General features: G+C 42.0%; 2 protein-coding genes across 2 annotated transcripts in view; both read right to left on the reverse strand.

Moving 5' to 3' along the window:
• Positions 1 to 813: 813 nt before the first annotated feature.
• LOC139334508 (neuropilin and tolloid-like protein 2) lies at positions 814 to 22,259 on the reverse strand. Its single transcript, XM_070967841.1, has 10 exons — positions 21,780 to 22,259; positions 17,647 to 17,703; positions 17,233 to 17,376; positions 14,827 to 15,075; positions 14,235 to 14,282; positions 13,572 to 13,699; positions 7,434 to 7,662; positions 3,785 to 3,898; positions 3,478 to 3,608; positions 814 to 2,765 (listed from the first exon to the last, which is right to left on the reverse strand). Exons 1-10 carry the CDS (start codon positions 21,787 to 21,789, stop codon positions 2,025 to 2,027), a joined length of 1,851 nt encoding a protein of 616 aa, XP_070823942.1. The 5' UTR covers positions 21,790 to 22,259; the 3' UTR covers positions 814 to 2,024.
• Positions 22,260 to 23,859: 1,600 nt separating this feature from the next.
• Positions 23,860 to 27,853, reverse strand: part of itfg1 (integrin alpha FG-GAP repeat containing 1) — a 149,705-nt gene continuing 145,711 nt past the window's right edge. Inside the window, exon 18 of the mRNA XM_070969101.1 lies at positions 23,860 to 24,736. Within this exon, the coding sequence (XP_070825202.1) occupies positions 24,677 to 24,736 (60 nt within the window). The 3' untranslated portion in view covers positions 23,860 to 24,676. The remainder of the gene's footprint in view (positions 24,737 to 27,853) is intronic.

The raw sequence follows: 27,853 nt of genomic DNA on the forward strand, positions 1-27,853 counted from the left end.
AACTAAAACCACATGGCATCCTATTATGTAATTTGCAGCCAATCACGTGAATCCTGCATCTAACTAATGTCACAGATCTAATAAATGTAGGTCATTATTGAGTAAGTGATTTAGGCCTATAACCTTGTACATTCAACTACTCAATTTTAAGTGGTCATTTAGACTAGATTTATGAGACTTTAATCATGAAAAGCTGCCACCCAGCAATATCTGCCTTTCATCAACTGATTATTATCATACATCTGGACTACCTCAAGGCGCCTGGAACAACAAGCATGTGTCACAGATGAGCACATCACCAGAGTCTAATGCACGTGACCATGAATATCAGGAGGTAATATATTTTAAGAGGGTGCCTTAAGCATTAGATAGGACAAATGCATCATGACAGCAAAGGAAAGGGGGAGAGGAATTTGTGTGTATAAGAGAGCTGGGGACAGACTGAAAAAGAAAATGCCACAAAGAGTCATTAAACTTATTTCATGGTCGACAATTAAGAGGATCTGCACTAATTGTTGTGCATTTTGCTCAGTAATCTTTGAATCACATTTGTTCATATTAGAACATTTGGAATTAATTAGCCTTATATGCTGTATATACAACCCGAAACTACATGTTGAGGTTCAGCCATATAATGAATCATGCATTTTTGCATCTAAGTATCTCATGGCAAAACCAAACCATGACAAGGCTGTTGGTTTTTCTATCAGGATATAACAATGCGTGCCTTATGATGTTATGACATCTCGAGCCTATGGGTGGTGCCATTTTCATCTTTTTGGTTCTTGTGAACAGAGAGGCACACACAGGGTGGTGAGTAAGATCTCATTTAATTCAACAGAATGAAATTATACAACCAGTGGTTAAAATCAGAAATGAGTCCCATATAGGCTACATGTCTGTCTCTTTAGGGGAAACAGGTTGTGCTTGTTTTACACACTCAGTTCATGGGTGGGGAAATGGAGAAATTACATCTTCTCCTGGTAAGGGTGGGTTTGGGAGTGGAATGGTTGCTATTTTGATTCAGTCCAGGCCACACAACCAAACATTGTATATTCCATAAACAATCACTCATAGCTTGAATGCCCATATGCTATAAAGCTCATAGAGCAGAAATAGACTTTTTTTCCCTCAATTTCTTACCAAAATAAAACAATCTCTTCATGTGTTCTTCCTGAGGAGAGGCTGAATGGAGCGCACCCTCTGTGTACGTGTGAGGTAACCATGAAAACTACATAATTATTATGGTAATAGCCCATCAGTATCATTATCATCACCAAATGTCTGATCGTTGTCAACAACAGCAACTTCATCCTCCTCCTCCTCATCATCAACACATGTCATGGATAAGTCATAATCATAAAATCATCTGAGCAACATTTGAAAAAGATTTAAGAGTTAAAAGCCAAGCATCATCATGAGGCTGGATATATACTGGTTTTAACAGTACAGCACACTGACAAAAATAAGGACTCAGATTATTAGAAGACGCACTATATATCATATATCTGTGCATGGCAGGTGAATAAATGCAAAAATCAGTCTGGGATGTCTCTTTGTCTTTCTCTCTCCCTGTTTCCGAGAGGTTACCTGATCTTCTAGGCAACCACACAGCGAGAAGTCTGGGTCTGCATGCGAGAACCCTCTTCGTAAACTTGTCTTATGAAAAGGACAGATTAAATGAGTATACCAGTAAGACTGGAGGAGAGACGAGATGCCTCCTCCCTCTCTTCACTCTACATCCTTCAATGTCCTGAAGAATAGAACCAACAGTTTCTTGTTTTTTTCTTCTTTTTGTCCCTTGATTCTTGTCTGCCAACTTCCCAAACCTGCAGAGAAGACTTTGAGAGAAAATCCTTAAGTGGTACCGTAATACTTTTAATACTGCTTTGAAAGCAAAGGCAGAAGAGGGAAGAGGAGTGATCGCTTAAATTATTGTGATTCTTATGTCTTCTCTTCTTCCGATGACTGAAATACGAGTTCTCTCTGCATTCCTTTTCTCCTTCTCTTTCTCCCATCACCACCTAGAAGTCCATGGACATGGAGCGCTGTTGGGGGTCAACTATGGTGGCGCTATTACGAGCACTGTTGCCACGGACACTGAGGGTTCCGCAGGCTCCTGCCATCCCCCCACCAATGCCTCCAGCAATGCCACTAGGCCCCGCCATGCCCACTCCTCCTGACATACCCATCCCCCCTGGCATTGCTATTCCTCCTGTTATCCCCACTGCTCCTCCAATCCCTCCTCCGGCAATCCCTGATGCTCCTCCTCCTCCTCCCATTGCTACTCCACCCGTGGCTCCTCCTCCCGCTCCTCCTCCACCACGCCCATAGATCTCACATGGGATCTCCTCTGTGACGCGATCCTCGATGACCTGCTGGTCGCAGTCATGAGTCTGTGAGTGCTGCTTGTAGCCGTAGCAGCCCTTCTTGTAGCTGGCCGTGGAGTTGAAGGTCTTCATGGGTGGTGGCTTAGAGAAGTCGTTGTGGTAGGACAGCTCCATGGAGCTTAAGGTGGTGCGGCTGTGCTTCATACTGCCTCCGCCGGTAGCCACAGAGGCTTGTGAGCCACAGTGGTGCTCGTGGACACAGCGGGACATGGTGGAGGAGCGCCGTAGCTTGTGGAAGCTGTCCAGTTCCTCAGACAGATCGGCTAAATCGGACGATATCTCCTTGTCACGCAGAGAGAAGAGCTCATAGTGAGGTGGGTCAAAGACCTCCTGGAAACCGGCCTTGTTGAAAACGCCAGGCCGACGAGCTACAACCTTGAAAAAGAAAACAGGGATGTTACACACTTCTGTGAAGCAATCAGAATTTAGCAACATTTGAATCAAGATGTGATGACGGCAGGTTGTTGCTTATGTTGCCAGACTGTCAATCAAATCGGATTAACAATTACTTAAAATACTTATATTATACTTATATACTTATATATATTTATATTAGATTTGAAATGAAGTTTTACTGGGCTTTAAGGAAGTAAAGTGGTGAAAATTTCCACCCAAAAACAAGCACTTAAATAGCCATCACAATACACAATATTTTGCAACTGTTTTTTTTTTTTTACACCGCTCCAAACCAGCAGTCATACTGGGAGAAATTGATTACAGGATCTCTTTGCTGACAGAAGCCTCAACAGACCAGGCATAGAGAAATGATTTTTGAGTGAGGATACCATCTGAGCATTGTGGGAAATCACAGCTGAAGTAAAAATAGATGAGGCAGGTAAGACCATGGTTCAACCAAAAAGAAAATCATCTTGAAACTAAACACTTCCAATGACATGCTGCATTATTTCTGATGTGTAATGTAATGGTGGAAAAGCCAAAGGTGGATTTTGTCTTCCTCCCTGCCTCCAGAGCTGTGTGCCGCCATCTGGTCTGGAATCCCACCATCACTTTCAATTACGTGTCTCTTCTTCTCTGCCTTGGTCTGCTTTCCTACTGAAGAAGAAGTCAGCCACAAAGGACAAGTTACCTTTTTCCTTGGCTGTTTCATCTGGACCAGGATCGAGATGATTAGAAGAACCAGAACTATGCCTGATGAGACCCCAATGACAGTGCCATGGGTCTTAGTGATCTGATGAAAAAGCCCCTTAGATCGCTTTTCTGGAGGGGGAGGAGGTGAGCAGAGGAGAGGAAAGAAGAAAAATAAAGAAACAAAAAAATGAAACAAAATATGTACTAAAAGAAAATACTATAGCAACCCTGAAACCCGCAAAGATATATCCTGATTAATCATAATAACCTTAAATGGAAATAGTTGGCAGAAAGAAGATGATCACCTTTGCAGTGGTTTTCATCCCATGGGTAGACACAGTTCTGAACCCCATTGCACACCAGGGAGTTGTTAATACACATGTTGCTGTGGCAGAAGAATGTATTGGCTGAACAGGGGGCTGCAGGCAAAAGACAATACACGCAGATAATAGAATTTAGAAAAAACAGCTGTCTAACAGTGCTGAGCAAAACATGACAACACAGTGAAAAGGACCAGAAGCTATTTTGATGGTAATAACAATAAAACAATAAGCACAATAAAAGATCAATAATTTGACTGGAGAAATTTGTAGCGGCACGTAACAAAAGGCATAATGTTGTATTATTTCCTGTAACACTGGAGGTCTAATGGAGACAGCCCACACAAGGCCATACATCATCAATTCCTGCAGACACAACATCAGGGCATCATGAGGGGAGGAGATGGCAGCTTCACTGAGCTGCAGCCTTCATGTCAAGGGAGTCTGAGGAGCAGGAGACAGAGGGGGGGAGGCATTGGAAGGGTGGGTGGTTGGAAGACTCTGAGAGGGCGGAGAAAAGGAATATGAAAAAGATGAAAGGAAAGGGAGGGGGTGAAAATGGCTACAGGCCATCAGAGGGTGCACATGGTCAGACAGGTGCCGTGACACACCCCACATCAAAGTGGGTGTTAGCGTATCAAGGCTGCGATGGCAGAGACAGAGATGACTCGTAATTGAAGTCTCAGGAGATCGATGCACTGCCAGTCAGAAGGAGGAGCTGCAAGGCTGAGGGAAGACTGTTAGGATCCTGTTTTATTTTGGTATCCTGAGTTCCTATTTTATTTTGGTAGCCTTCCCTTGTGTGTCATAGTTTTCTTTACTTCCCATATGTTTCCCACCTTTGTTACTGTGATTGTGTACACCTGTGTCTGTTTAGTTCCCCTTTATTTAAGTCTGTGTGTTTCTTTTGTCTTTGTGGGATCACTCCCATTGCATGTGGGTTTCTTGTTCCCCATTCAGCTGTGAGTATTCTGGCCTAGTCCTTGTTCTCCCATTTTGGTTTTTGAATTGTTGGTTTTGCTGGCCTTACCTTTTGTGTTGTTTTATTTTGAACTGGTGGATTTTTGGTTGCCTTCTTTTGTAATAAATCACTTTGAACTGTTTTTTGCTCAACATCCTTTTGTCAAGTCTGCACTTTTGGGTTCACACTCTTATTTTTCCTTCCTCGACGACCACCAAATGTAACAAAAACACACATGCCCGGTACTAGGGATAGACAATTTGGGGCAGCAGTAAAAGCTGAGGGAAATCTGGCACTTTTGCATGAAGCGGGGGTTGGTTGAACAGCAGCGGCACAATATTTCTTGTGTGTTGCATGGTGTGGTTTTGTTTTCCTCAGGCCTGAGGAGTTGTGTAGCAGGCAGGAACTACGTTTACCACTGATCATTAGCACTGTGTCTTGGTCAAGACTTTTTCTGCTTTGATATATTGAGGACAAATAATCATTTGACATATAAGATAAAAGAATTTCCTTTTGTTTCCTCTCTTCTATTGACTCAGAGTCATATCTATTTTATCTATCTGGCTAAAAATCATAAATCACAAATTTGCCTCAAACGGCTTGTACAGCATATGACACCTTCTCTCCTTAGACTTTCATTTAGAATAAGGACCCCCCCCCCAAAACTTCGAATCCCAGGACTGACGGCCATGCAATAGATGCCATGTGTGCAGAGTGGACTGAAATAACAAGAGTAAAATTATAATATGAAAGATGTGAAAACCACTATGCTCTGTCTTTTTTCTTCCTCTATCAGTGCCAAAGAAAGAGCCTCATTGCCAGAGAATGTCTGTACAGTACAACCAAGTCAGGGCTTTAACTGCACTCACGCAGCTCCCCACCATGACTTTTTATGCACACAGTGTGATATTCAACCTGTCTCTTCTGGCTTGTTCACTCTTCCAGACTCTCTCTCTCTCTCTCTCTCTCTTTTTAGCAGCAGCCACGCTCTGAGTCTGTATCACAGGTGAAACAGACTGCGGTCTGCTCCAGCAGCTTCACCCCTGCTCCAAGGTCCACTGTGATGAAGGCTCCGAGCCTCTGCTTCCCTTTCCCTGCATGCTTCCTCTACCTCGGGGTTAAATAATTTTGACAAAGGTGTGTGTGTGTGTGTGTGTGTGTGTGTGTGTGTGTGTGTGTGTGTGTGTGTGTGTGTGTGTGTTTTGCCCCATCTATCTCCCGGTGGCCTATAGATCAGGTCGCTCCCTGACACTGTGATCACTTCCAAACTTATTATGCGTCTCCCGCCTTCAAAATGTAGGGTGTCAACAATGCTTCACCCTCTTAACCCCTCCCTCCCTCCGCACGCACACACATACATACACACACTTGTTCTCTGAATATAAATGCACTGTGCATGTGGGTGTGTGTGTATAGAGTAAGTCTCAATATATCTGGTTTACATGTCAGAGGGGGTTCTGTCGGAAGATTAGAGCCCATTAAGGATGATGGAGTGCGGAAGGCAAAACTCATCTTGTTCTCTGAGTGACAAAGATTAATGGTTCCCTCTGACCTCCAAGCAAACTTCAGTCGCTGACTCTGACCAAATAAAGTTTGGGAGTTATTCAAGAGACTTCAGACTTCTCTGAGATGAACTGTGTGATCTGAATTAATGAGGATCCAAATGGTCTTAAGGACTCTCAGAGTAAAAAAAAAACACCCTTGTTGAATTTAAAAGGCCATTAAGTTCTGACTGCAATGGTTATGGGTTTGCTGATGAAAACAACATTAGCATTCACAGAGGGTTTGGGAAGTGTGCAGGAGAATGTGGCAATTAATATCTTAGTCTATTCAGGCATTTAATGAAAATATTATGGTGTGCTAACAGAAAAACAGTTTCCTGCATGGCGATTCCTGCCACTTTGTGTGCAACCTTTAACAGCATCTGTTTGAAAGTTTCTCATCCTTCAGAAAAGATGAAGTGTCATGTATAATTACTTCCAGTGAATCCATTAAACCTACTTGGCTTTTCTTTTCGCCAAAACAGATAAAATCATATTTTTTTTTGTTGTCAGTGACCTACAATAAGTGCAGTATTATGCCGTGACATGCATATCAATTAATTATATAATACTTGATTTATTGCTGCATGTGCTTGAGTGATTGTTTTTCTCATATCTGTGCTCTAAACATGGAACACTGTAAAGCTTCCCTTGCTGAAATGACACTGAAGTGTCTGTTAGTGATGGCTGATGCAGACTGAATGCAGGGCCTCATAAATCAACACGTTTTGTGTGTGGATAATGCCATGGCTGTTATAGTAAGTAATGACATATGGTGCCTGTTGTCCAAAAGAGAGAGTTACAGTCAGAATGATCCATTTTGAATATAATACAGATCAACAAATCATTAAAAAAATATTTATTTAATGGCAAAGAGGCATTCAAGAAATGTAGCTCTTCCTGATGTTGTTGTATTAAGTGAAGACAGAGCTACAGAGAGCCACAAAGATGGAGCAACTCTGGCTCAAGTTCCTAAGTCATACCACAGTGTCAAACCTGTGAAAGAATGGCGTGAATGAAAAAGATATCGCCACAGCGAGACATAAGCATAACACAATTTAACAGAAATGATGGAACAAACTAAGAAGGAAACAGTGTTCACACACAGCTACGATGTCTAGAAGACACTCACGGTCAACAAATGAGGTGAAGAGCATGCGAAACCGACTGAGTCGACTCTTCTCATCAGCCCACATCCGCACGACTCCCACTCCGTTATCCAGCATCACATCATTGGCCACGGTGCTACAGAACTTGGCCTTGAGGTTTTCGATGGCACTGCTGCCATCGTACACGGCCACAAAGTTCTTCTTGCACTCATTAGAGTGTTCCATCTGGTACTCCATGAAGCGCAGGTAGATCTGCAAATACACAGCATATTCAAGTCAGTGTGGAGGTACATGAGCTTAGTTGTCCTCTGTCTGCAGTTCTTTTTAAACTCACATGGTGTTCTTGAGTTGCTCCAGTCTGGTTTTAAAGCATTTCACAGCACTGAATCTGCACTTTTAAAGGTTTTTAATGATCTTTCATTAGCCATTGATTCAGGGCGTTCTGCTATTCTTATGCTTTTAGACCTCTCAGCTGCCTTTGATACAGTGGATCACAGTATCCTCATATCTCGCCTGGAGTGCCATGTAGGTATTAAAGGAACAGCTCTGGAGTGGTTCTGGTCTTATTTGACTGACAGAAGTTTTTCTGTCAGTCTTGGTGATTGTGTGTCATCCTCAGCGCCTTTACATTGTGGAGTGCCTCAGGGGTCCATTCTCGGGCCTATCCTCTTTTCCCTTTATATTATTTTTTAAAATTTAATGAAAATAAAACAGAAGTTCTGTTATTTGGACCGAGTAATGAGCGTGCTGGCCCCCATATGGACCTGAGCTCACTGAGTCCATACATAATATCCACTGTAAAAAATCTTGGGGTGATTATGGACAGTGGTTTTAAATTGGACAAACAAATGAATTCAGTGGTGAAATCCAGCTTGTCCAGCTGAGGCTTTTATCGAAGGTCAAATCCTGCCTGTCTTTTAATGACCCACACTTACAGTTAGTCCAAAATGCAGCAGCTCGTCTTTTAACAGGAACACACAAGCAAGAGCACATTTCCCCTGTGCTGGCTTCCCTTCACTGGCTCCCTGTACATTTTAGGATCAATTTTAAAATTCTAACCTTTGCTTTTAAATCTTTACATGGGCTAGCTCCAAGTTATTTGGCTGAGCTTTTAGTGACCCATGAGCCAGTACAAGCTCTTAGGTCTACTAATCAATCGCTTTTGTACCCAGAGCAAGGTTAAAACTTAGAGGAGATCAGGCCTTTTCTGTTGTAGCCCCCAAAATCTGGAACGAGCTGCCTCTGCATATTAGACTATCCCTCTCATTGCCTGTTTTTAAATCACGTCTTAAAACACATTTTTATTCTTTGGCTTTTAAAGTGTGAGAGTTTTATTTCTGTTTCTTGTTGTGTTTTGCTTTTATGATGCTTTTATATTATGCTGCTTTTATGTTGAAAATTGTCCAGCACTTTGGTCAACGGCTGTTGTTTTAAATGTACTTTATAGATAAATTTGATTTGATTTTGATTTTGATTTGATAGTTTCACCTCAGCAAACCATCATCAGCAACTATACTCTGTATGAAGGCAAAGCGAAGAAAAATAGGCATTACATCAGTATATATAAAACAAACAAACACTCACACACATAATAAATGGAATAGACAAGATTAGAGTAGAATCCCATTATAGCCTGGTGACCTGTCCACCATTCTACCAGAGCATGCTGGGATAGGAACAGGATAAGCAGATCAGAAGATAGATAGAAGATGTGCTGGTGGAGCAAATAATCAAACAAGAAAGTAAATATAATCTAAGTTGTAATGCATGCATCACTCGTACACTGACAGGTCAGTAAGAAAAGTCAATATTTGAACACATCTGTCACGGTGCTGTCTGCTCGCTCGTCCTTACCCTCCTCTTTCCTCTAAGCTTTGCCTCAGTCCAGAGAATGACTCAGGAACTGGAGGAGCTGAACCTGCACCTCCTCCACATATGAGACAGTCTGGCGTCAGACAGCTCAGGCAGTTCTTGTCAACTCACAAAGCCGTAAATTTCCATTTCATTACCATTTCACAACAAACAACTTGTCACAGCAGGACAAAGCTCAGGTGGAACTGATAACATTAATGATGAACTGTTCCATTGCTGTGCCCTGTGTGCCATTGCTGTGTTGGTGTTGTTCTTACAGTATTGTAATTATGTTGCTCCATCAATCATTCCAACGGACCAGTCACATCAATGCTCTGTGCCTTGGGAAAAAGACTGAACTCTGCATGATTTTGTGTTGGCCCGTGCCTCAGGTTCATATCCTTCCCTGATCCCTGCCTGGCTCGCCCACAGTCCTACCAGTCTGTCCTCCAGCAGACACCCATCTCTCTCTCTCTGTCCTGCTTCACTGTAAACTGTGGATCAGCTCCCCAAATCCTCCTCTCACCATCTTTTCAATTAAACTACACTGAACCGTTTCAAGCTCTCCCTGTCTTAACTGGCCACTTAACCAAGACTTACACACTCATTGTGGAATAATGTTAGAATACTGTCTGTACTTTCACACAGGAATGCACTGGGACCGCTACACACACTCCTGCAATACTTGTATTTTACTTTTACACATAATCCTCATCTTCTTATACATATATATAGCATACACACACACACACACACACACACACACACACACACACACACACACACACACACACACATATTCAAATATCTAAATGTATTTTTGTAAATCTTATCTTATGACTATATCTCTCATTGCTGAGCTGTTTTCTTGTCCAACACATTTCATTGTACAGTTGACCCTGTGTTAACATAGACATGACCAATTAAACTCAAACTGAACTGAAACTATTGGAGTCCTGCACAAAGTACATTTATTTGATTACTGTACTGAAGTACATTTTTTGAGTAGCTGTACTTTACTAGTATCCAGTGAGTATTCTTTTTTTTTTCTTTTTTTTTTTACCTTTACTTGACTTTTACTCTTCTACATTTTAAAGGCAAGTATTGTACTTTTGACTCAATTACATTTCCATAAAAGTTTCTGTTACTTGTTAGCTTTGAAGTCAGCTGATGAATTCTGTTTTTTTTCTGAAATGTGATTGGTCATAAGCTGTGTTTGTCACAGGAGAAAAACCAATGACAGTAAACAACTAGTCCTATGCCTGTTGCACAGTTCATTTTGAAAATTGGTGATGGTAATGACAGGAAATAAACATGATTCCTCACCACCAGCCTGACCGTATCTGAAGTCCATGTTTGAGGTTTTCAGAAGAAGAAAGATTTGTGTCATTTTAAATGTTTGCTCTGTTTGCTGAAACTTCATCACTGTGGCAACACAGTGCATTTATTTAAAATCAAGTAAAAATTTGCCTGACAACTTTCACTTTGTATTGGAGTAATATTTGACCAGTAGTATCTTATACTTCTGGTCAAATGTGTACTGTCCACTACTGAAACAAACCAAAGTAGGTGTGTTGCCTAGACCTGCCCAAACTGCAACAGAAAACTGGGGGAAAAAAAAAAAAAAAAAAAAAAAGTGAATTTAGCCTAAAAATAATGAGTCACAATATAACAGTAAGTCCCACATGGGGCACAAACCTCCCAGATACATGTCCTGTGCTTGACCCATTCATCTGACCTCCTTCCTTAGTGGACCTCGTGCTTTTTGTTCAGTTGTAAGGAAGGTCCTGGAGCAGCGTTAATTATGCTGTTGTAGCAACCACATCAACACAGTGATATCAGATAAATCCCCTCTGTTTACAAAAGCCATTTTGACTTTTTGCACAGATGTTACTAAGAACATTACTGATGGCTCCGTTCTATTCATAATAAGCCAAGACGGTGTGATGGTGAGAGAACATACACAATACCAGGACCAAGAAACGGACAAGGCTAAATGGAATTCAGACATAATTTATGCCTGTGCTTTTCTTACTGTGACATGTCAAAATGCCTACTGTGACAAAGCCAATTACAGAGCCTGTGGTGTGCATCTGTCCTCTAGAGGCCCTCAGTGAGTTTCCAGCCTCAGTAAATCACAGTAATGCCACCTGCTACTGAACATAAAGTAGTGTTAAGTTTCAGTCGGCAAAGCAATTGCAAAATCCTTTAAATTGTGTGAATAAGTCAAATCAGCAGTCATGACACGAGACGTTCTTGGCCACAGATGACAACAATTTGGATGAAATTTCAGCACATTTATCACACAGGCACCTGTAAGCAGTTAAGTAGGTGCTTATATACTGCTGCTGAGTGTGCTGCTCTGTTCCTTCTGCTTCGTTGAGCAAATATCTGGCTGGGCAAGTCAGTGCAGCTACTAAATTCAGATCCTCTTCAGTGCTGCCTCACACTGCACATGTAGGACCAGTGAGATGACTGTGGGGGCTAATCTGTGTGTGTGTGTGTGTGTGTGTGTGTGTGTGTGAGAGAGAGAGAGAGAGAGAGAGAGAGAGAGAGAGAGAGAGAGAGAGAGAGAGAGAGGAAGATCTGTAGCGCATGTGTGTCATGGATGAATGTTTGCACGTGCATGCATAAAATATCACTCTGAATGCATACGAGTGTAATGTGTGTCTAATTGCTTACAGTACTCTATGTGACACTGCAGTATATTATGGAATTAGTGACAGTATGTGTGCATCTGCAGTTTTATACGTAATTAGATGTGAATGAAATTTGTGTGTGTGTGTGTGTCTGTGTCAGTCTACTGTGGCCAGTGAGTAGCACAGGAGCATGCTGATGACTCATTTAGTCATGAGAGAGAAGCAGAGCAGAAATGAATCAAGGCTAGTGAGGCAATGGTTGTAATTTCAATGGGAATGTGGATATCCACTCATAAATATCAGACTTTATGAGAACATCACTGGGCTTTCACTCTGGGCTTGAAAGTGTACTTAGGAATCTCCAGGGCTGTATTTTATAAATAAAGATGGTCCGCATTGCTATTTCCCATGCTGCCTCTTTCATGCCCATCATGTATTAAATTACAAACAACACATTGCTGACCGCTGGAGGCTTTTTTCTCACTGAAAGGAGCACACAACGCTACCATATGCAGTCGTACAGTATATTTCAATCAAGAAAGCCACTGACAGGCTTATATAGATATACAGCTGATTGGCTGTTTATTTAATTATCTGCTTTCTTTGCAGCAAGTCAAAACTTCATTTCCTGATGACAAGCAGATGATGTGAGGAAATGCTGTGACCTGAAAGATCCATGAATCCAAGGCTTTTTGTCCTGAGTGGGGAGCAAACCCATTATGCATATTAATACTGGAGTCTGTGCACTGACGTCACATTTGCTATTACGGTAAGAATACAAAGGAGACAAATGTAAAACTAATGACTTAAGATGGCAAACACTGTGGAGGTGAAGTGCCAGAGAGACTCCACTGACAGATATAACACAACTATTCAGAAATACAGAGCTTCTCTTGTTTATACTCAGAGCATCGTTATTTCTCCCCAGATGTCTTTCTTGCGGATGACTATTTGTATCTATTCTGGGATAGACTGCATGCGTCACCAGTGAGATGAGAGTTCACCGATTCACTCCCAAGATCACTTGTATCACGTAGGAAAAAAGCATGTAGTTTTTCCAATAATTAGTCAATAATTAGAAAACAGTGTTGACGTATAACCAACAGGAGACTGCTGATGTGTCAAGTGACTTTGGTGGCTTTAGTATCTCTTCTCGGTGTTGCACTTTGTAGACGGTGCCTGCACACTTGTCTCACAGCCGGCTGCACACAGACACTAGATTTGTTCGGAGGATGGCTTGTTTTGATTAAAATTAGGTTGTCGCTTGTTGTCTCTCTTACTACGGTTTGAAAGAGCCATCGTTTGTGTTTCAGCAACATTTCCCTCATGAGATATTGATCCTGTAAGTTCCAACTTTACCAAAGAAAAGAGAGACAATTAAAAGTCCTTGAATACTTTAATATGTAGTGAGATCTCAGGAGATTTCTATATTTTATTTGCTTTTCTATCATAAGTACTTAAAGTAAGTTAAGACATACATTTGTCGGAGGTTTGAAAATGGCTTTGAATATGACTCATGCAAACAGAAGCATAGGCCAGACCCTCAATCATAGCTGTTTTAAATTCTGAATAAATGGATGAATTCTGAAAGTACCTGAGATGGGTTGAAGGATAAGATAGAAGCGATGCATACCATCATTCCTGAACACTAAAATAGTCCCTGATACTGACCTTTGACTGAGGAGGAGCCCTGATGGTCCAGATACAGTCCAGAGCATCACCAGGCTTCACCCTCTCTTCCTCCTCCACCTGACTGGAGCGAATAATCCCGTCCCATCCACCGATTTCAAACTGACAGTCTGCAGACAGAGTGAGGTAAGGGAAAGGAAGAAAGAGAAGTGTAAAAGACAGAGAAGGTGAGAAAGAGGTCACATGAAAATATATGAGAGAAGCGGAAAGAAAAAAAAGTGGGAAGAAACGGAGAGAGAGGGAACAAGGAGCAAGAGATGAGGAGGGAAAAGGGTAGGATGAGAAGAGGAGCATGACAGACAGAGAGACAGATGAAAGATTTCATTTAAAGAAGTAAAGGATTTAAGGTGCAATTGAAGTGAGCACAGTGGATTAGGATAGAGGACAATAAGAAGACAGAGGAACAAAGGCAGTAAGACAGGCAGGAGAGAGCAGGAGAGGTGTGTGTTCCTTCATCTGTTTAAAGTTGTGCATGTTTGTGTATAAACACCCTCTCACTTTATGTACAATTGTGTGCTTGTCAAGGTACATTTGCGCGTTCAGCATTCACATCAGAGGCAGAGATAGCCTCCGGTAAGCTTCTGAGTACTGAGGAGCTCTTCAAAAAGGATCGAACACAAACCGGCGAAATACTGAAGAGCTTACCTGGGATGGGGTTTAACAGTCCGCCCACGTGCAGATGGAAATCAGGGTCTGAAATGATAAGATTTGAGAGGCACATTACTCTCAATCCACACGGCAGAAATAGGTAAGCAGAGAACACAAGATAAGATCCCATTAAGGCAGGCCAGATAAAGCATAAAGGGGTCTGTTTGAAGGTAATATCTATCGCCTGATGGGAGACACTGATTTCTAGCCATATTGGATTTAGACTCAGGGGGCTGAGATGATGAACGTGTGTCTGCTGAAGAGCAAGAAAAGTGAAGGAAAGGCTGTGATGTTTGACCCCCCATGAGACACCTGCGGATGTCCAGCCCGCCCATGTTCAGTCACGGTTTACTGATCATCAACACAAACAGGATGGAGTTCTGTTTTAGGGAAGAGTGCCCTCTTTTCTGACACAATGAGATACACTCTCCTTTATGTTTTGGGGGACTTTGTCAAAGCAAACTAATCAGATCCAGTTCTCTACACGTCTTAGCAAAAGCCTTTGATGTATATGGAAATTAGCTTAAAGAGTCTGAGGGTATTCTGTGGAGTTACAGTCACAGCAGCACACAGTTTGAGCTGTCTCTACCTGCAATGAAGGTGTACTTGATGCGGAACCCAAGGCCTTCCAGCTCCTCGTCGCTGCTGAACTTGATCCACATGAAACGTCCCGTCGATGTAACCAGGCCCGGGTTCTTTCCCCCACAGAAGCGATCAATGAGTGGCGAGAACCCAAATGGCCCATCGCGGATTTCGATATGATCGAAGCGGCACTCGAATGACGGCTCGATGTAGTAATTCTTATCAAAGGCCAGCTGAATCCTTTGTCTAGGGAGAGCTTTGGGGAACAAGTGAGTGGGGAGAGAAAGGAAACAAAAGGGGTAAATCCATGAAAGATAAAATGAAATCGTGCTTTAGCAGGACAAGAGCAAATTTGGATGGTTTTCTAAAGCATGAATTGACAGCAGAGTCAAACATGAGTCAATCTGGATTTTGAAGTTGAACACTTAGGCTGTTACTTCTAACCCTAAATTGACTGCATGGAGGGCAAACTTTCCAGAAGTTGGCTCAGGCTTTGATGAAGGGTACTGCAGGTAACTAAAGCCCTTTTCAGACATGGAATATATAACATTGCTGGCCATATGTGTCTGTTGAAATGATGGCTTTTTGTCATTCATTTTAACTGTATTCAAATGTTCCTTACAGCTTTAATCAGACATGACGGGACATTTTCAGAGAAAGCCACAAAGATGATATTTAGCTGCAACTGGGCATCTTTTGAATCTGATGCTCACATTCAACTAAACATCCATGATTAGAGGGCGAATACAGGTTTAGCCTAGTTAGTTCCTCTGTGCTCATGCTTTGGTTTGTGCTTTCCACTCGTGATAAACAGCATTAGAAGCTCATTTCTGCATCTATGAGCTATGCACGGATAACGCAGAGATACAGCCTCATATGGCAGCATTGCTGTCTCTGAGTCAGTGAATCCAGAACATTGCAATCACAGCATGAACTGCAGTTCACAAATTCGTGTGCCATGCAAATCCAGAGTTTGTCTATATATCAAATGCACAGACCTCTTTATTAACATTACCCCCACACACAGACGAAGTATTTAACGAGGGCAATTCACGCCTGCCTAAGGAGATGAATCATACTAAGGATGCTGAGGATGGAGGTGGGGCTCTGAATCATCTCTGGCATGGAGAAGCCAAGCACGCTCCATTAGAGACAAAAGAGCAAGGTCAAGGGTGATACGTGCACAGTACAGTGTGCAACTGCAGTAAAGTACCACAGAAGATCGTCTTTTCTCCATGTGAATGTGTGTGTTCACCCTCTCTGCTTGAACGAGTGGCTTGTACACTTCCTTCTATTTGTGTGTTCATTCCCTGTTGTGTTGAGTCTCATTCTCTCTATAACTGTCCCTCACACACACACACACACACACACACACACACACACACACACACACACACACACACACACACACACACACACACACACAAAATATAATCATTTGATCTGCTGAGCTGATGAACTGGGGGACACGACATACTGTAATCAATGAGCCTCACTATCCACAGATTATAATTACAAAGCTATCTGATTACCACTTACGCCAAATGTGAGTGTCTCTCTGTCTCTGCGCGAGGAAGAGTAAAAAGGCTCAACACTGGAGCTCGGTTATGAACATGACTAAGGCCATTCAAGACCAAATAATAGCAAATGATAGGTTCCATCTGCCGCTCTTTGGACCCACTGCGATGTACTTCTGCACACACCGGGAGGCTGCCTGTGGTGGAGTCACGGCTTATTCATCAACAATAGTCCTGGGCTTGATTTGTCCACAGGGGGAGCCCTTGAGCCATGTGTGAAATCTGGCCCCACCACAGCGAGAAAAGTACCATGCACACATCTTTTCTGCATGAAAGGCTGTGCTAGATCATGGACAAATGGTTCATCAATTCAGCACAAAAACACATCAGCTAATATTTCAGACCTCATCATCTATTGCTGCTAATGATACTTTATGTCAATAAATTACTGATGATGTGACATATCTAACACTTAAGTGTTGACAAGGATGCTTGCAATCCAATGATATGCCACTAAAGCTCAGTTGTGTAGCAGATGTTCATCTTTTTTATATTGCATTCAGTAGCAGAGTCGTCTGGCACACCCTGCCAATAGAGATGAACACAGCACTATTCTGATTGGGCCACAAGTCAGGGGCTACCCACAGTGCGCCACGCTCCATCATTTTCAAAGGGTTATATCTGTGGGGTGAAACAAACTCAGGATGGCTCATTTGGAAAATGTCAGGCTGATTGGCCGCCAGCAAAGGAACAGAAAATCTGATACGGGCGAGGTTATATAAAACAATGTCATTCAGACTAATGACATTCACTGAAAGAGGCAAAGGCGGGAAACTGTGTCAGCTGCTCTGAGAGCAGAGGATGAAGTGTTCAAATGCGAAAGGACCCTGCTTTACCTTCCAGGATGTAAACACACTCTTTGTTGGGTGGGTAGGTGTTGGGGTAGTTTGGCGATGTGAACACCCCGCCATTGATGTTACGCACCCACGTGCCACAGTCTTTCTGGTTAGGGCTCTGGCCGCCATGATCGCTGGGGGAATCTTAAAGCAGAAAGACAAGGACAGAAGAACAGATGGGTTATTGAGTCTGGCGATCAATGAGGGAATGATTGGAAGTCAGGGAGAGTGGAAGGAGGGTTGGTGCAAAAAAAGAGAAAAATGAGGCAGGGAAAAAAGGAGGAAAGGCAGGATAGGAATTAAAAAGAACTCCTTTGTCCTGTGAAGAAGAGATAATTCCTCCTTCTTTCAGACCGCTTCAATACAAGCGAGTCAACATTCATAGGTCAGAAGAGCATTTGAGCTCTAACTTACCTTTAGTTCTCTGTGCCAGAGCGAAACCCTCTTCTATTAGAAAGAAGAGTATCCACGCTGCAAAAAGAAGACAGAACATGTTAGTCACAGGTGACATAATACAGCATTTATATCCCTTTGTTCAACAACGAATAAATGAAAATCACCAAACCACAGAATAAGTGTGTGTGATCAGCTGCAGTATTGATTTCACCTGACCTTGATGAATAGGGAGTAAAATATAGATCAATACAATTTTTAAGCGAATGCCTGATTGAACTGCCAAATTGTAAAAATGCATTGCTGAGAAGGGAGGAGGAGGAGAGCTATGAGGGAAAAGATAATCATGAGGTACATCAGTGTGGGAATGTATTAATACTGGTGCATGTTCAGGATATAGTGAGGAAGAAATGATCCTTTATTTGTCCCCTTGTGGAAATTCAATAATCATATTATCAATACAAAGTATTCAAAAAAGGAAAAATACTGCAGTGGCACTTAGTGATGAATCATCTTGAAAATGACAGAGCTACAAGGCAGACAGAGATACTGAGAAATGAAGATAGGGTTATAGTGGTTAACATCTTTAACTTTAACTTGGTTCAATAAATATCAATTTTAGCAATAATGATGAAAATGCAATTCCTCAGACAGCATCTTGTTTTCAACGAGGGCCAACATTTAGGAATTTGTTATGCATTTCTTTATTTTGGCTCTGTAGTCCAGTACTCATCATTAATTTACTACTGATCAATCGGCCTATTATCTTCTTGGTTAAATCTCAGTCTATAAAATGTCAGAAAATCGTGAAAAATGCATTCTTGTTTCATAAAATATGCTTCATAAATGATGAACTGGCTGTCAAAACAGTAGTAAATTTTCTGCCAGTTAAATCATTATTTTAGCTCCAGACCTAACACCTGGTTAAAGCATGCACTAACTCAATAGATTCTTGCAGAAGCACAAGCAGTAGCGTTAGCTGTGGCATTAAAATGTTGTGCTAGCAGTAGTTACGGCTGTAGAAGCATGCTGATATATGCTAATGTAAGCATGCTAATATAATAATTTGTGTAAAATAATATCTATACAGTAGTTTCTGGGGAACTTACACCAGCTGAGACGCCTGCAATATTTCTAGGTTAGTGATACAATTACTAGCTGTTTTGAGAGCAGAATGAGTACACGCAGAAGTCGCACTGCACTTGTAGTTGCAGACATGGCAGGATTATTGGAGGTGGTCTTAGCACTAAAAGCAGTAGGACAGCAGCTGTGCAGTGGGAATTAGCTAGCAGTAATAATAGGAATAGCAGTAGTAGCAAGTAGTGGTTGATTAAAATAGTTTCAAACCATCAACTCTCATCCAAAGCATGAGAACCTAACCTCCTAATCTGCAGCCTCTAGGCACCAGAAACATAAAGCAGAAAAAACAGGATTATAGGCTCCCAGGCTTACAGCGCTGATGAGGAGACAGGCATTTGGGCAGAACATGGCTAGACAATAGGTGGAATATGTTTTATTACAATGATATCTGCACTGAGGGTGAGCATGTTACAGCTTCTGACGTTGTCTTGCTCTGATAAGCCGCTGTAGACCTGATCCCCACTGAGTTCATAATAGGTTGGCCCGCTCACATCGAATTAGAGAGTGAGTGTGAGCCTGGCATGTTGCATTATGGCACCCATGAAGTAAAGAAGGGCGGAGGGGGGTTCCTCATCCCCTCTATCTCCATTATCTTGCAGTGGAGTAGGCCTATATATTGTATGTGGGAGGATGAACTGTGACCGTTACATTTAGAGATCAGGCCACCCAAACTCAAGAACCAAACAACAGAAAGATGCTGGGGCCTCTCACTGGATATTTCACATGATAAGCCACACACTCCATCTTATTGACAGCAGGAATGCTGTAAACTGCTGCAGCACTCGATGAGTCTGACAATCTTGTCATCCTTTAAAGCAAAATATGAAGCAAACAGACTCAGACATATTGTTTTTGGCTATGGTTATTTGACCTGTAAGAGTTAGAAACCAGCCACCTTGAGCTTCAGTGGCACAAATGTGTACAAATCATAGCAATAATTAAATTAACTTCGGTGGCAAACGTTGCATAATTCATGCAGGCATTTGTAACATGTTTTGTAAGATTGTAAATAAATGACAAGCTAAATAGAGCTGGAGCCACTTTCACTTCAACACTGAGAGAACAACTTGTGAATGTGTAAAAAAAATGGGTGATGAATGCTAATCTATGAACAGAGACATCGTCCTAATCAACTCATTTTGTGAAGTCCACCGTCAGGACTTTCAGCCTTAACTGCTGTTTGCTTCATTCGTATGGAGAATAATAAATTCCTAAAAGAAACATTTCCTACATATGAAGGCATGGTCATATCCCACTGAAAAGAGTTTTATCTGACCTCTGTCCATTTTAAAGAACGGGAGCAAAAATTACCTCGGGTTCAACCCCGCGATTCTAGGTCATGTCATTTCATTTTACATCACTTCTCACTTCGGCTTAGAAGCCAAGTTCAGGCTGTAATCTGTTTTTTGTCCTCTCTGGAAACTGACTAAGCGTTAGCAGAAAACAGAGGGCACCGCAGCCGTCTGTAACACTGACTGAAGAAGAATGAGAAAACATATATGATGACATAATGTGGACTTTTGGTTTTGGTCCGAAAAAGGAACTATGGCAGACTCTTAAATTAGTAAGCTAACTCTTAATGAATTAAGGCAGAGTATACCACAGTAAAGCCACTAAAGCTTCATTATCAAAGTCCACAAAAATATACAATTATTTTTAGTAGTGACCCCGGTGTGTGACGATATATTGAAGGTATGCTTCACCTGTGGCCACTTTAGAGCAAATCAGACCATATATTAATTAATGGAATATCTATTAAGAATTAACTCTGTGATTAAATAGCAGCTAATTCCATATGCACACAGAATTCACAAACATGTACCTGTTTAACTGCACTGCTCTGCCCACACCAACGCATCGAGGACGCTTCCCTGAACGCATCAGGAGGTGTTGCAGCCGCATGCTGCGGCGCGCGCCTCAGGTGTTGATGGCGCGAGACAGTGGCTGGAGCAGGAGTCACCGGAGCAGCAGCGCGCGCGCATGCAGGACAACGGACGCCTGCTGGCTGTGAACTCGGAGAGCTTCCTTCACGGAGGAGACGCTGCGCGCGGCAGAGCGCTCGGTCTAAGTTGTGTGAAGACACGTGAGCTCCCGTCGAGTTTATATCATTTCAAGAAAAAATCTGGCACCGCTTTGCCACAAAAACCTCCAAAGCAGCTCCGTTCTGCGGCCACATTCCTGGGAACAGCGTAGCACTTGAGAACAGATAAAATATCTATTTTTTATATCAGTGAGATAAATTCAGATAAACTGCTCGCTTATTGACGCTCTTAATGCACCCTGACGGCTTCTCTCGCCTCTGTATGGATTTGAAATAGTATTTGACCTTTGCTGTTCATTATCCTCAGGAATCACTGTCAGACTGCACTCACGCAGGCTCGTGTGGACAGACACATCTCGCAGTGTCCACAGAGACAGCTAGCAGGAAAGCCTCTGGTCCTGGTCCCCTTTGACATTCCGCTCAGCTCCTCCGCATGAGAGCATGGCCGTAAAATAATAATGAACCTTTCTCATTTTTATGAAGCGTTTAAGGAGCCGTTTGGCGTCAGGCTATTTGACTATTCTTACGTTTACATTAACCAAAGACATGTCCAAACTCACAAGAAAGGCTTTTTCTGCATCTTCGAGATGGGAAGCAGTGATGTGAGCAGTGAAAAGATTTGCCATAGACAGTCACAACAGGGCAAGTTGACAGAAACTCAAGACAAATGAAGAGAAACAGAGATGTGTCAATTTGCATGTCTTTACTGAATTCCATTAGTTGTCTCAGGTTAAGAGAAATGCCTAAAATATAATAAAGGAATTTGAATGTGGTCTGAAGCTGAGCCATCGTGACTATTGCTCTGGATGTGTTGAAAGCCACAACTCCTGCAAATAAAACCTCCAACTGTGCCAGAAAGAGAAAAGGTGAAAACTGGAAACGCATTTTATCAAAGCTCAAAATAAACTGGCCATCCCTCCAGCTGAGGCACTGGACCTTGACGCGCGTCACGGCCAGCTCGCATTCAACTCACCTCTGTGCATCCTCTCACGGTGTGATTCCAACCCAAAAGCACCTTTCTAAAAACGCCCTCCTATTCTGTCCATCTTAGGGCTCCACAAGGCTCTTCACAAAATCCAACTTTTTCTCTGGCAACAGTAAATCCATTACGCAGAGCCACGCTCCAAGAAGGAAAGCAGCGCTAGGCTGTTCTTCACCACTGCGTTTGACTGCTGAGTGAACACTGCTGCGAGCCGTTCAGCCAGGCATCACTACAGTAAACACGGCTCCAACTGGGACTACAGTGGACATGACATGTGGAGGGTGGACTGATCCAGGGGGACTGACGGAGAGGTAGGCATCCAAAAGACGCCTATGGATGGATGATGGACTGAGAGAGAGAGAGAGAGAGAGAGAGAGAGAGAGAGAGAGAGAGAGAGAGAGTACGGAGGAGGAGAAGGAGAAGGAGAAGGAGGAGAGTCCGTCCCTGCTTCTCTCCGTCCGTATCTGAACTGGGGAACGGTCTTGGTCGACGCTCATTTAAGCCGTGGGCGCTGCTTACATCAATGAGTGGCTTGTCATAAGCGTCGTCAAGGTAGACACGATGCAGATGTCAGTTTTCCGGTCAATTCTTTCAAAATAAAACATCGATGAGAACTTGTTGCCACCACAACGTTACATTAGTTCAATGCATTTGACTTTTGAAGTTATTAGGGGGATTTATAATGTAAATATGCCACATTGATGTTGCTGGGGAAACATGCAGAGCAGGTTGCAGAAAAAAAATGGGATTAACGATAAAAGGGAAAATCCAGATATTTACTTTTATTTACAAAAACAAAGTATTATACATATATTTTACGTGTGAAGTGCTCGCTTTGTGTAGACATTGTTTATAGTTTTGTGATGAAACAAGGGCTCAGACTGCTCTTGATTTTGCTGGTTAGCTTGATTTGGCTAGTCTCTAGATCTCTAAGTGCTGTTTAATTATGGTTAAGCTAATTAAGAGCATCCACAAATGAAATCAGCCTTTGTTCTGCTTGCATGGTGTAAACTTTCAGTAATGACTGAAGTTTAATGACTCTTGTATACCTCCTCGCTGGTTTTCTACCTTTCCGTGCTTTTATTTCTAAATCTAAATTACGCCGATTCCGGGTTCTCTTTACAGGCTCTCTATACAGCTTAACACAGCCTGTAGCGTGCACCACCTACTCCCTGCTTTAAACCCCCCCACCCCCCCACCCCCAAGCAAACACACCCACACAGCTATTGACTATCAATACTGTATGTTCGGCCCCGAATGCTTTGCATCAGTTGTGATCTGTTTAAAGGCTACTGAGCTGCAGACAGTCTTATTCTCATTTGCCATGAAGGGGTAGGTTTACTCTCTCCATGCATTATTTAGCAGGGTGGCTCCTGAAGTGAGGCATGGGGCCCAGCGGGGTGCTGGAAGGGGCCTCCAGGGGCCATATGAAAAATTAAAGGCAGTTTAATTCCACCGCAGCTTCACACAATAGAAATTTAGCTAATGAGAGCATATAAAGATGATTATTCTAAGTGCAAATTTCTCTCTAGCTTCCCAGCAACAAAATAAACAAAAGATGTTCTTAGAAAGGAGTTCCAGGGGAAGAATACTTAGAAGCGGTGAATTATGGGTTTGGGAACTAATGCGTGTCTATTTATTTCACAAGCAGCTTTAAGGAACAACAACATGAGAAAGACAAGTCTACAAATACTCAAAGTAAATAGTGTGGAGTTTACTTAAGCAGGAAAAACCTTTATTCTCAACTCCAGTGAGTAAACACATTTAGTAGCTTGAACATTCATTTGCAAATCAAATCCACGTAACAAAATAAATTACATACACCTGCAGTTAATCATTAGTTAAAAAGTGCAAACCACTTGGAAAAGCATGAGCTCAGTCTTGTAAAATAAATATCTGAACACACCAGAGCGCTTGGCCTGATTAACTTTAAAAAGACAATGAAATGAAAACTGCATGTGGAGAGAAGCTGGAGGAAACTGTGCCTCGCTGAGCAGGACAAACACTCTTCAGACTCTGAGCAGCCTTGTTGCAGTAGCATAGGAAATTTGTGGGATGCAACTTGGAAACCTTTCTTTTTTTTGGCACTGCCGTGATAAACTGTGACACAATCAACTGAGAGAAAAAGATGAATTTGCACTCAACAGACCTGAAGGCCATTCATCATTTTTGGTGAGATTGGCTGCAGGAGAAAAGCTCCACGAATTCTTCTGTTTCATGTGTTCGCTTTTGTTCATCTTGCACCAGTTGCTGCTGCAGTTGCAAGGCTGAGATTGATATCACAGAATACAATCCAGTTTAATTTCACAGGTGATAAAATCTGAAGGACTTCTCTGCAATCTCAGTCAAATGCAAAAGACAGAGGTCAGTCAACCAGACAAAGACAAGCAACACAGACATGGATTTCAAGTAACATTACACAGTTTGACACTCGGCACCAAAGATGCTCCCCGTCCAGTGAATAAACAAACAGCTTCCAACATTACAGTAATTTGTTGGGCGTTTCAACAGAATTTTGTGCCATTTTGTCAAAATAATCTAACAACACCACTCATAATCGTGCTGCCAACTACAGCCAGTCCAAAGAAATCCCTGCTTTAAACTTGCGAGTGATCTCCACTAGGATTTCTCTCTGTGTCTCCATGGCCTTGTTGCAGCTCCTGTACTTCTAACACTGGAATGAATTAATGAAGTGGAACATAAATATTTCACGTCTGACTGGAGGACTGAAGAATATCAAAAAGAAACATTTTGGGGCAAATGAGGATCCATTTATTGGCTCTTGAAATGAGTGTGAGTGAAAATGTGTGTGTGAAGGAGGAAGAAGTCTGAGGGGGAGGCAAGAGAGGACAGGGGAGGATGTTCTCCCATGATGCAGTTCTCGTCCATCACATGGCATCGAAATGGAAACGGTGGGCTTCCTGCCTCTTCTCTCGGTCATCTGCTTTCTGAGCAACACACACAAAAACATACAGTCAAGGTTTTTTAATCGAACATCACAAAAAGCAACATAATCCTCCAACATGTGATGAATAAAAAAGGAAATGTCATCAGTGAGTGGACTGTATGGTACTGCTACGTGTGTGTTTGTCTGAGTGTGTTCATTTTGTAAACAAGAAGTACCTACATTGAAGCGATCTTTGATTACAAAAAGTATGAGGAATAATAACTTAATGAAAGTGTCAAAGATGGACACATGAACTATAATGGAGTCATATAGGTAGCTACAGTAGCTAACGTTATGTCTCTGCCTGTCTGATCCCACCAAAAAAAAAGAAAAAGAAAAAAAAAAAAAGATGAAACAGCAGCAACCAAATAATGAAAACATGCAGGTCAGCATGCTGACATTCATTAAAGGTAAACTAACATAGAGCAACATTATGGGGGGCTGTGGGTGTAAAGTTAGTGTTACCTTCAGTTAATTTGTGTTGCAATTAACAGGAAAGAACACAGGATTAATGTCGGCTATCAACTGTCCTTCCTCATCACTTGTGGAACAGTTTTGTAGTAATTTAACTGATATTTTAGCTGCACATTAAATTGAGACAGTAATCAGTATTTCAGTGATTATATATGTGAATACAGCTTCACACACTGCTCTGTAGAGAGCTACTCAAAGCTCAGCTCAAAGATGGTGACAGCTGTATGCTGAAAGCTGAAAAGACAAAGACTGAAATGACTTTTTGTTCACTAAAACTGACAGAAACCAAATGACTACAATTGTGACTAAAGCTAATACACACTTTGAACAGAAGGCTAGGTCAAAACCAAATGAGGTGCCAGGTTAACACTAGTGTGTACATCTGTGTGTAGACGAGTATTATTCCTAAACCGTAAGCTGAGAAAACACCCAGACTGTGGATATACAAGCTGCACTGTGTGCTGCATCAGTGGCTTTTGTTTCATCATTGGAGGAAGTGTTAAAACCAGTTGTGTCAGGCCCACTAGCATATTTTCACTGATTAAACAGCCACACAGCTTCATTAAATGGACCCACTGGTAGAGTAGTGGGGTATATCAAGTCCCTTTTGCTTGTGTAGCAATAACAAATACAACTTAATTGGTTAAAAAATGAAAAAGAAATATCCTTTGGGGAACAATATGAGCAAAAATAAAATATGGGGAACTGTGCATCTAATTATCACATTTGAGCAACCACAAGAGAACAGATGTAGCAAGTGTTCAATTAGACTTCTGGCTGGGAAGTTAACCTTTTAATATTCAATTAGAGAGCCACAGGTAGAAAACAGTCACCTCAATTATCTACCATCTTGGCACATTGTTCGCCTTACACAGCACATTCTCAGGAGTAACTGCAGAAACCATACAAACATACACACTCTCTCTCACACACCTTCTGTCTTTATGTAAACGTGAAACGGCCTTCCAAGGATAAGGGTTTACAAGGGGATAGCGCATGTGCATTTGTGGCTAACAGTCTATTATCATCATCTGGGCATCCAGACACTTAGGTGTTATGGCTGGAGGCGTCGGCGTAAGAGCAAAGATGAGAGCAAGCTCACAGACATGCAAAATTTCATCAACACTCACATAGCTGTCCAAGATTAAAAGCAGTAAATGAAACGCAGTGTCCGTCTGTCCGTTCCATCCTCAATAATGACTTGTGGCAATTTCTTGATAATCTGGCACAAAATGTTCATTTGGACTAAAAGATGAAATGATTCGATTTTGGTGGTCAAAGGTCACTGTGACCACGCAAAACATAGTTATAGGCTGAAACTCATGAATTCATACATTAATTATGACAAAATTTCAGACAACTGTCCATATAAAATGATGACATTTTATGTCGATAAGGTCAACTTCACTGTGGCATCATAATGTTCTGCAAAAACACTTCTGTGGTCATCATTCAGGGCAGATTGTGACCATATTTCACATTTGGTCTCATTTTTCACACAACTTCAATCTAAGTGATGGAGGACAAAAGCCACAGTCCTTGTTTTATGTAAAATGCATCTCAAAATTGCCCTCAAGATAGTATGAGTTAGTCAAACCAGGTGGATACCTTAGAGTTACAATCCTTTTAGTACAAACATTTTGCTCCCTCTAACAATGTTTTCTGGCTGAGTTGCAGTGAAAAGACAATAATCCTTTATATAGAAGGAATTTTGAACTAAATATATTGTAGCTTTTAAAGATCCCCACTTGAGTAACTTATTAATTCATATTGGCTTGTCTTATGAACTTTGCATTTTTCCACAGGTGGAGGACTGAGTATTTTGTCCTCCATCTCTTACATTGGCTGTCCTGCGTTAATGATGTCAGCACCTGTGCTTTCATAATGCCATAGCAGGTGTTGGCTGGACTTGACATGCTGGGATGGCTTGTACACAGCCCAGTGCTGTAATGTCCCATATGGCATAGCGCTGTAATATTTCACTTGGGAGATCTGGGCATAGCAGAGACTAACAGATCAACTCCGCTGCTGATTGCTTGGGCCAATCAGTCACCCACATATAAACCAAGATTACTGAAATGGAAACAGGATGCAAATATTCCCACTTGCATCAAGCGGGCCACCCTAGAAAGCGATGGATTATATTCCTCAGCCAAACACCTAGGGGAGCTGGAGGGAGGAAAGGCTGTTTCAGATCAAGTCCAAGACCAGACTGGGATGCTGGAATGTGAGAGTGTTACACCAGACGAGTGCAGCTAGTGCAGCTAGCCTAGGAGATGAGAAAATACAGTGTCAGTGTAATAGGAGTTAGCATATGATGCTGCAACACCTTTGTCACAGGAGATAGGCTTTTGTACTTGTGCAAGGAGAGAGGATGACTCACATGCATATGCACATATAATTCTATCCAAAATCACTGCCATAAGCCTTCTTGAGTGGGAAACCGTTTTGGAAAGGATCATCACTGCCAAATTTGCATCCAAGGGTCAAAATATCACCATGATCCAGTGTTGTGCCCCAACAAACATGGCTGAAACTGAAGAGAGGGAGATGTTCTACCAATAACTGCAAGAGTCAATGCAGAAGACCCCAAGGAGAGACATCCAGATCGTCATGGGGGACATGAACAGCAAGTTGGAGGAGG

This window comes from Chaetodon trifascialis, chromosome 1 (assembly GCF_039877785.1).
Source record: "Chaetodon trifascialis isolate fChaTrf1 chromosome 1, fChaTrf1.hap1, whole genome shotgun sequence".
Classification (NCBI taxonomy): Eukaryota; Metazoa; Chordata; class Actinopteri; order Chaetodontiformes; family Chaetodontidae; genus Chaetodon; species Chaetodon trifascialis.